The sequence below is a fragment of the Sinohyriopsis cumingii genome, chromosome 13, assembly GCF_028554795.1.
Source record: "Sinohyriopsis cumingii isolate HCF-2022 chromosome 13, ASM2855479v2, whole genome shotgun sequence".
Lineage (NCBI taxonomy): Eukaryota > Metazoa > Mollusca > Bivalvia > Unionida > Unionidae > Sinohyriopsis > Sinohyriopsis cumingii.
In genome coordinates, this window is record NC_142973.1 from 22,559,199 (window position 1) to 22,570,307 (window position 11,109).

Consider the following 11,109-nt stretch of genomic DNA (forward strand, 5'->3'; position numbering starts at 1 on the left):
GTTGCATATTTTGCAGGACCCACACAGACTCAAGGTACACAGGGAAGTCAGCAAACACCCGGCATTACAGCACCAGCAACCACAATCAGCACTCTGCCTCCCAAAACATTACCTTCCAATACTCTGCCTTCCACCACAATTCCAGTGACACTGCCCCATCAAAATGCATGCCCAATGGGTAGCTTTTCATGTGCTAGCAAGCAGTGTGTAGCTGGAATTCTTGTTTGTGATGGTGTGAAAGATTGTACAGACGGCACAGATGAGACTCATCCTGTCTGCAATAGTAAGTTTAAGCTTATTGTGTTTTTTGGTGATAAGACCAGGAGGTCTTATATTTGGATATAGTATGTTATGATTTAGATTTGCTGAATTTAGATTTAGATGGAGATGTGCATATACCATATACATTTATACTAATTTATAAATTGAGTCCAACTGCAAACTGCACAGACCCAGATCTTCTGTTGCAGAATGTGCAGACAGATCTGGGTCTGTACAGTTTATTAGGAGTAATCAGTAGAACAAATAACACAGACCCTGATCTGCAAGTGTATCATACTATGTTACATCTGGATCTTTGTTATTTACAGTTTGACTCAACTTTTAAGTGAGTATATATGGTAATTGAACCGTGATTTTTCATTAGATATTTATTGTGGGTCTAATTCTTGCAAAAAATAAGCATAGAATATTTATTGTGTAGGATATGTAGATTCAGTTCATGTTCTCAGCAACATTAATTGTAGTGGCAACAGCTATTTTTATACATGTTCTCAGCAATATTGATTGTAGTGGTAATAGCTATTTTTATACATGTTCTCAGCAATATTGATTGTAGTGGCAATAGCTATTTTTTATACATGTTCTCAGCCATATTGATTGTAGTGCAATAGCTATTTTTATACATGTTAACCAATATTTGAAGTGAAAACAATTACTTTGGGTTCTTGATTAAGATGTGAAAACCTCAGTACTTTGGAAATGAATATATAATCCTGATTTTAGCAAAAATGTAGCATACATTTTTTAAGGTCCCAAAATTTTAATTAACACAGTGTTCTTTACCATTTGTCTTGAGATGTTAAAACTGTACACATAGTGGTTATGCATAAATATAAGTCAAATTTTGAAGTCCTTGCCTTTTCTCAAGATCCACTATATTTTGGTTTATGTAACAAAAATGCAGTTTGCTTTATATTTATGTAATATTTTCCACAGTAAATTAACTTTTTTCTCAAAACCTTTGATAAGTTCATATAACTGAAATTTAAATTTCATCTTGTATGTTTTTAAAAAGTCTACTGGCATCACACACATGCAAACATAAACCCCATTAAATGTGAAATACTGGTATGTGGCTTAATGTCCCTGCAGTTGCTACAGTGTCTGTGTATTATACATTTCTTTCTTTATAGATCTATGTAGACAAGGATATTTCTACTGTTTCAAATTGCGCCAGTGTTTCCCAGTTACCAGTCTCTGTGATGGACAGAATGACTGTGGTGATCAATCAGATGAACAGATTTGTTCCCAAGGTAGGTTCAGAAATCTTATTGGTCAGTTTTAATTTGTTCCCAAGGTAGGTTCAGAAATCTAATTGGTCAGTTTTAATTTGTTCCCAAGGTAGGTTCAGAAATCTTATTGGTCAGTTTTAATTTGTTCCCAAGGTAGGTTCAGAAATCTAATTGGTCAGTTTTAATTTGTTCCCAAGGTAGGTTCAGAAATCTAATTGGTCAGTTTTAATTTGAGATTAAGGTTCATCTAATTATATTCATCTAATTATATTGCAAAATGAGACTTTAATAATTTTGATTGGTCAGTTTTAAAGTTAAACTAAATTTCATCCAGTCATCACAAAAATATTAAAAGGAAAAGACTTTGATAAATATTTTCTTTTAGATTTTATTTTTTTCTTTATTAAGATCCTGAAAATGTTTTTATATGTGCAAATGCTTGTATGACATAAATGTATGAAAGTGATATTTATTAAGTGTCTTTTATATATAGTATAAATAATACAAGATCTTGTGGTTGATTATTACATGTGTAACTAATTGCAATTAAGTTTTTTTTGTTATAATGAGCTTCTCATTGACCTTTGGAAAGAGAAAAATTCTTGAAAAGGAGAAATAATAAAAATTGCCTAAATTGGCTTCCTATGTAGTCATCGTCTCAGACAAACTGAGTATAATATTTTGATCCTGGTAATGCTTTTTTAATACTAATCAAACTTCTTGATACTGGACACCTTTTTCAAGAGGTCACAGTGTTTGGCACCAACAGTGTCATGTTTAGGGAAGTTTTACTATTAGGTTAAAATATTTTGAAAGGAAGGATTTAAAAACTATGAAGAGACTCTGAGTACTTGTTGAATTGTATGTTCGGTCTAAGTAAAGAAAGACAAAATTATAGATCAATCAAATGAAAGTTAAAAATTACCCAATTCCAGGCTGCCCTCCAAATTTCTGCCAGAACCAGGGACAGTGCACAGCACAAACAAGTGGACAAGCAAATTGCAGGTATGACTGATTTATACATCATTCCGATTAACTTGGTTCAGTTTATTTATTTTAGAAAGGAGAATGAGTTGTTTTAATTAGTAAAGAATACTTTGTCTTTTACAAAGCTTTAAAAATAAAAATTTAGAAGTATGCTTCCAATTAATACAGATGTTTACATGTAAATGGTCTGTTAAATTAGGACTTTACATATTAATATTACATGTAAAGGGTCTATTAAATTAGGAGTTGTACATATTAAATTAGGACTTGTACATATTACATGTAAATGGTCTATTAAATTAGGAGTTGTACATATTAAATTAGGACTTGTACATATTACATGTAAATGGTCTATTAAATTAGGACTTTACATATTAATATTACATGTAAAGGGTCTATTAAATTAGGACTTTACATATTAATATTACATGTAAAGGGTCTATTAAATTAGGACTTTACATATTAATATTACATGTAAAGGGTCTATTAAATTAGGACTTTACATATTAATATTACATGCAAAGGGTCTATTAAATTAGGACTTTACATATTAATATTACATGTAAATGGTCTATTAAATTAGGACTTTACATATTAATATTACATGTAAAGGGTCTATTAAATTAGGAGTTGTACATATTAAATTAGGACTTTACATATTAATATTACATGTAAATGGTCTATTAAATTAGGACTTTACATATTAATATTACATGTAAAGGGTCTATTAAATTAGGAGCTGTGCATATTAAATTATGACTTGTACATATTAGATGTAAATGGTCCATTAAATTAGGACTTTACATATTAATATCACATGTAAAGGGTCTATTAAATTAGGAGTTGTGCATATTAAATTATGACTTGTACATATTACATGTAAATGGTCTATTAAATTAGGAGTTGTACATATTAAATTAGGACTTGTACATATTACATGTAAATGGTCTATTAAATTAGGACTTTACATATTAATATTACATGTAAAGGGTCTATTAAATTAGGAGTTGTGCATATTAAATTATGACTTGTACATATTACATGTAAATGGTCTATTAAATTAGGAGTTGTACATATTAAATTAGGACTTGTACATATTACATGTAAATGGTCTATTAAATTAGGACTTTACGTATTAATATTACATGTAAAGGGTCTATTAAATTAGGAGTTGTGCATATTAAATTATGACTTGTACATATTACATGTAAATTGTCTATTAAATTAGGAGTTGTACATATTAAATTAGGACTTGTACATATTACATGTAATTGGTGTATTAAATTAGGACTTGTACATATTACATGTAAATGATGTATTAAATTAGGACTTATACATATTAATATTATATGTAAATGGTGTATTAAATTAGGACTTGTTCATAGTAAATGGTGTATTAAATTAAGACTTGTAGATATTGCATGTTAAGAAGCATCCACGTAGACCATGCTTTACTCTGTAAATATAAAGATCTGTATGTACATGTTTCTTTTCTCATTTTTTTTTCTTCATGGAGCATTTTCTTTGCAATGAGATACAACTGTTATGCTTCCTTTCAATGAGATACAACTGTTATGCTTCCTTGCAATGAGATACAACTGTTATGCTTCCTTGCAATAAGATACAACTATTATGCTTCCTTGCAATAAGATACAGCTATTATGCTTTCTTGCAATGAGATACAACTATTATGCTTCCTTGCAATGAGATACAGCTATTATGCTTTCTTGCAATGAGATACAACTATTATGCTTTCTTGCAATGAGATACAACTGTTATGCTTTCTTTCAGTGAGATATAACTGTCATAATCCTTGCAAATACAACTGTTTTGCTTCCTTTCAATGAGATATATCTGTTATGCATCCTTTCAATGAGATACAACTTTTATGCTCAAAATGAACTTTAAACTATCAGTATAGCTGCACAAGTTTAAGTCATTATCTTTTCTCTGTTCATTTTAGCTGCACCAAAGGCTATCAGGGCTTGAGGTGCCAGACACTGGCTGCAGCACAGAGATCAGTGGCACCAACCAGTAGTGGCTGTAAGTTGGATTACATTTCAACTCTCTCTCACTTTTGCTCTCTCTGTCTCTCTCTCTCTCTCTCTCTCTCTCTCTCTCTCTCTCTCTCCATTAAACCAGATATTCTCAGAACCAGATTTCATTCTGCCTTCTAGATTCGTGCTCATCTGGAAGCATCAAAAATCAGTCTTGCCAACATTTCAAATTTCTTTATTCCCAAATACCCCACCTACACACAACAGTTTAATCTTTGATGAGTGAATGCAGGGTGGCTTTATCTGCCCTTTCACCAATGTGACTAGGCAGCCAATAGTACAGAATACTTTGCTTAAATTACATGAGAAATTAAGGTTCTGTAAAATTTCAGGTATTATAGGATGTCTGGTTTTTTTATTATAGTTTTTCAGTGTGGAAACAGAATCTGAAAAGATGATGACATTTGTTTCTTGAGAGGTTCTGTGCAGTTTGTATATTTTTAGTATGGCAGTAATTTCTGTAGTAGAAGTGGGGGCTTTATCCTGGCATGTGTCTCAAGCTGGTACTCTGATGTGTTGCAATATTAGCTGCAATTTACTCTGACCCATATATATATATATATATATATATATATATATATATATATATATATATATATATATATATATATATATATATATCAGGGGTGCACAACCCCCAACCTGCAAACATCTTCTGTCCATCCCTCAAGGCAAATTAAAACAACACAGTAATCTGGCCCATGAACAGTAATATTATTAAAGAAATTAGTGTTTTCAGCCCTCGAGTGGTTTTAGAAAATGCAATCTGGCCCTTGGCCAACAGAGGTCGTCCACCTCTTATATATATATATATATATATATATATATATATATATATATATATATATATATATATATATATATATATATAGTGCAGTGTTTTACAGATTTTGATCTATAATGTAAGCTGAATCATCCCACATTAGTTACATTGTTACGATGAATACTTATGGTAAAATTAATATACATGTAACAAATTCTTCAGCTGTAATATATTTGCCATACACCTTGGCACGTATAGCTGTATGTCCGAAATACTGTAGTATCCTATTGTACTCAACTCTTAATAGTAGTCAGGTGGAAAACCAGCAAATGATACCTGTCTCCATCAGATTTGACTATTGTAATGATAAATAATATAGTTTAGAATGACTCTCTCTGCAAAAATGTCTTACCATAATCAGACTATGTTGTGATAAGTAGGCAGTGTGCATGAAGACCTTTCATGTTCAAGCAACCATCTATTCTCGGTTAAGTGTCTCAGAGTAGAATAATCGTTTAACAACATGTTAAGTACTACAGTTTTCTTCCCAATAGATGGAAATTATCCTGACATGGGTGTGTCTTTTAATCCAAGGCACCTGGCTTATTACAACATTTGTCTTAAACATTGTATGCCAGACAAGCAACATCAAATATGCATGAGCCTCATGTTACAAGATATTGTCAAATTTCTATGTATGTATATGTGTGTATGTAAGTATGTATTAGGGCCTAATGGTAAATCAGCACGATAATGGATATATGGTACTAATTAAAGGTACAGCTCCAAAAATGGCACATGTATATTTATATGTATTAGGAATATCTGTCTAATAATAAGCCCACCCCTCACTTTCTTTCAGATTTATTAGGCTGGCCCACCAGTCATGTCATCACAAAAATACTTTATCATTTAACTTTTCTTATGAAACTATTACAGCTGTATTATTTTGATAGAAGACTGGTTTGTTACAAATCTATGACTTTATATTGTTTCTATATGTCATGTCACATTGTCATAACTGATGTATCATGTCTCAGCGACTTGTAACTTAACAATGTAGTATTAATATGTATCATGTGACATTTTGTCATATTTCAGGTAGTATTGCTGTGCATTATGTCACATTGTGTTATAATGTATTTTGTCTTAGTTTGTATTATATCACATTGTGTCATAATGTATGTAGTCTTAGTATGTATTATATCACTGTATCATACCTTATGTAGTATTACTATGTATACTGTGTATTATATCACATTGTGTCATACCTTATGTAGTATTACTATGTATTATATCACATTGTGTCATAACTTAAGAGATGATGCTATGAAGCTAATCTGTAGGAAAAAACAAATTATAACATTGTGTTTAACCTTTCAGCTGGCTGGAAGATTGGAGTTGGAGTGGTTTTTGGAATCATTGCTTTTGTTCTGATTGCTGTTGGTATTTTCTTTTACATGAGAAACAGACAAGCAAAGTAAGTCAACATTTGATAATCTCTTGTCAGTCAATAATTAATTAGCCTTACTGCCATGTTACTTTGCTTGGTTTTATATTACAACATTATGGAAAGATCTTTATCTACCAAAATTTAATGCCCAAAAGTTACAACCTCCACCTATCAGGTCATACAGGGAAGTTTATTAAAAATAAGAGGGAAAGAAAGAAAATATTTATAACAATGATTCCATTATTCTCGTATTTTACTTTACTAATTATGTTTATTCTAAACTTTGTTTAATGTATGTAAAGCTAATAATTTAACCATCATGAAAACTACTGCTGCTGTTGCTACTACTACTACTACTACTATTATTATTATTATTATCAATATTATTATTATTGCAGTAGCTTATTACGGAACAGTGAAGGTGGTTTGAGTAACCCAGTATATGACAGCATGCATGGAGATGTGCCCGATGATGTAAGCTTATACTATGTGTTTTGCATGTGATAGATTTAGATTTTATTTAGTCTCTTTCTTGTGACAAATTAAGGCTTTGCTTAGTTCGAAGCATACAACATATTTAGGTCTCTTTGTCAGTATTATAAAAGAGTTTAGTTTTCTGTCCTTATACCCAATTTTAAATGTGACGCTAGCGATATATAATGTATGCCTTTACTAAATACATGTGTGACAGTTTATAGGGAGTGTGTCCACGGATACAAATTACCCACAAGACTGCACTGGCTGCAAGATGTTACAATATTATCTTTTCATGTACAACATGATTCTGTATTTCTGCAATGATAAATCAATGCTTGATGGTAAGCCCAGCCCCAGCTCTTACATTTAACCAGATTTATTATACCATATGTACTCGTTTATAAGAGAAGTCAAACTGCAAACTACACAGACCCAGGAGTAATCAGTAAAGCAAACAACATATAACCTTATCTGCAGGCACACTAGGCTATGGCAGATCACAATCTATGTTGTTTGTAGTTTGACTTGACTTATAAGCAAGTATAGAGGGTAAGAAATTTTTGTCTAGTGATAAGCCCACACGCTATTTCTCGTCACATTGTTTATGTGGACCCCCTGGACTTATCCTGGGCATGATTCTCTTAATTGGGGCTGTGGGACTTTTTTAGAGTATTACTGTATTTGTTTTTGTAAATAATTTTGGTGCAATTTATTAACAGTACACAGATAGGTACATGTGATAGCTGCGTTAATTGCTTTCTTCAGTAATCACTTTGAAATTGAGAAATATACCATGCAAGTGGATTTAAACTAAAATTAAAAAGAATTCAGTTCCTCAGATTTCATTTTTTTTTTGTAGAAAGTTTATTTACAGTTTATTTTTTCTCCTTTCCAGTTCCACATGAATGACATGGAAAGAGACCTCCATACTTTTGAATCTTCTGCAAGCAATGTAAGTGTTTTAATTAAATGTTTATTTTTCATCTGTTTTCAATGGATTTTTTATAATTTTACTTCAGACCAAATAAGGGTATAAACAAAAGTGATTTCTGATTCAATTTCACCTAAACAAAATCATTTGGAAATATGAATAAAAAGCATCTTCTGTTACTGTATGGTCAATAAAGAAAACAGTTCACCCAAAAAAACTGACTGTCTGGTAGATCAGATTGGAACTGAGACAATTTTATTAATAGTGAAACTAGTCTATAAAACTGATGTGACTTGTAAAACATTTTTGGGTGGTGCAGGGGTAGGGGCTAGACCTTAAGAAATGCAGCACCCCCTCATTGTAAGGTTCTTCATTATAACGTTATTCCTGCTACAAGATGAGGTTAGTCAATTTCATGAAGTGGTAGTAATATTATACCAGTATGTGTCTTGTACTTATGTTGTCAGGTAGTCTCACTGTATCACAATATACATGTACATCATTATAATGAGGGAATACTGTATAATGTCAACTGAGATTTGCCATTGCATCCTATATAGTCAGTTCAGATTTGATGCTGTTCATTCTACTCATGATTTTAAACACAAATTTTGACTAAGATCTGCCAATACATCACATATAGGCCAATCAGGGTTGATGCTGTTAATTCTACTCATGATTTGAGTAGACTGAGCTCTGCCATTGCATCATATATAGGTATCTCAGGGTTGATTTATTAATTCTACTCATGATTTGGGTAAACTGAGATCTGCCATTGCATCATATATAGGTATCTCAGGGTTGATGCTATTAATTCTACTCATGATTTTAAGAAGACTGAGATCTACCATTGCATCAAATATAGGCATATCAGGGTTGATGTTATTAATTCTACCCATGATTTTAAGAAGACTGAGATCTACCATTGCCTCATGTTTAGGCATATCAGGGTTGATGCTATTAATTCTACTCATGATTTCAATCAAACAACTTTAGACTGAGATCTGCCATCACATCACATATAGGCAGATCAGAGTTGATGCTCTGTACAATCAGTTGCACTGTATACCTGCATAAATATGGGTAAATATTATAACTAGTCCTTGTTACAACTATTCATTATAAATTTACTTGACTATACTATTCAACTATACTATTCATTATAAATTTATTTGACTATACTATTCAACTATACTATTCATTATAAATTTATTTGACTATACTATTCAACTATACTATTCATTATAAATTTATTTGACTATGCTATTCATTATAAATTTATTTGACTATACTATTCAACTATACTATTCATTATAAATTTATTTGACTATACTATTCAACTATACTATTCATTATAAATTTATTTGACTATACTATTCATTATAAATTTATTTGACTATACTATTCAACTATACTATTCATTATAAATTTATTTGACTATGCTATTCATTATAAATTTATTTGACTATACTATTCAACTATACTATTCATTATAAATTTATTTGACTATACTATTCATTTTACATTTACATGTATTTGACTATACTATTCCTATGCATCTTTAACTAAGGTCTATGAAATAAAAATAATTACACATGCCTAAATTTTATAAAACATCATACAGTCGCATGTTCTACATATCTATTTATAGACAGAGTATAATGAGGATAAGTTTAGACAATGCTGTGTGTATCATCCATGCAGTGTGTAACTTATTAAATATAAAGGTGTAACTTATTAATATAAAGTAAATTACATTATTTATTTTGTATCAGTACATGAACAAGACCTGTGAAAAAAATCAGTGTCACAGAATATAGTCAAATCTCACAGAATATTTTGTCAAGTCCATTAGTTTCAAGCTCTGGTATGCTTCTATACCTAGTCAAGAAAATCACGACTGATTACTGTATATACCCACTTATAAGTCGAGTCAAGTAACATACAGCAAAGATCCTGATCTGTCATAGCCTAATGCACCTGCAGATCAGGATCTATGTTGTTTGTTCTAACAATTTCTCCTAACATACTGCACAGACCCAGATCTGCCAGTGCATTATGCGATGGCAGATCTGGGTATTTACAGTTTGCATTTAGACTCATCTTATAAGCGAGTATATACGGTATGTATCATTTTCTTTTCCCTTATGGTCATGGGTTTATTCCTCCTACTTAGTGATTTAAATTTGCACCATATGATTTTTTGTTAAAATATTTGCTAAACCTTGGTATCAAAACTTGTATGTCAGAATATGTAAGGACAATACTAATTGATCATGCTTCACTGATGTGTATAACATATTAGAAGATATGTCTAATTGCAGATCTTATGGTAAATTTGTTTTGATCTCAGAATGTCATGGTGCATGCAAGACTGACAGGTCTTTGTATTTCATCTTTTCAGAAGATGACCTTCAATGCGTCATCCATAGAGAATCCTCTCTACTCTGATGCGACATCCATAGTAAACCCACTCTACTCTGAAGCTTGACCAGCCCTAATGTTTACCTCAGACCTGTTATCTGTGCAATAACTATACAAAAAAATCTGTGATACAACAACAAATCTGTTTGATTTTTATTCTAATTTAATTGCTATTTTAAAAAAAAATTGATATATACTATTGAGAGTATCTACCTATAAGAGTTCAAAAACTCAAACCAAGTGCAATATTTTGTCAACTGAAATTTCAATATTTTCATTAATAAAGTAATCAAATATATGCATCTACTTTCTCTTGTAATTTTGAACCCATGCTTAGAGGGATCCAGTGACTTTGGCTGTAACAAGGATTTTGTAGGCCCTTTACATTTTCAGTTTGCAGTTATTGTGGAGTAACACCGCATTGAGAATCACTGTTATATACCTGCTAGTTAGGACTGAGGTACTTGTCTTTTAGGGGGGTGGGGTGAAAAGCTTTCCAAAGT

The 11,109-nt window shown here is 31.3% G+C and overlaps 1 protein-coding gene across 1 annotated transcript in view; it reads left to right on the top strand.

Moving 5' to 3' along the window:
• The window catches only part of LOC149785045 (MAM and LDL-receptor class A domain-containing protein 2-like), a 349,170-nt gene extending 338,266 nt beyond the window's left edge, over positions 1-10,904 (top strand). Inside the window, exons 165-172 of the mRNA XM_089931272.1 lie at positions 17-283; positions 1,416-1,535; positions 2,450-2,519; positions 4,465-4,544; positions 6,705-6,801; positions 7,173-7,248; positions 8,147-8,203; positions 10,587-10,904. Coding sequence (XP_089787398.1) covers positions 17-283; positions 1,416-1,535; positions 2,450-2,519; positions 4,465-4,544; positions 6,705-6,801; positions 7,173-7,248; positions 8,147-8,203; positions 10,587-10,673 — 854 coding nt within the window. The 3' untranslated portion in view covers positions 10,674-10,904. The remainder of the gene's footprint in view (positions 1-16; positions 284-1,415; positions 1,536-2,449; positions 2,520-4,464; positions 4,545-6,704; positions 6,802-7,172; positions 7,249-8,146; positions 8,204-10,586) is intronic.
• Positions 10,905-11,109: the final 205 nt, after the last annotated feature.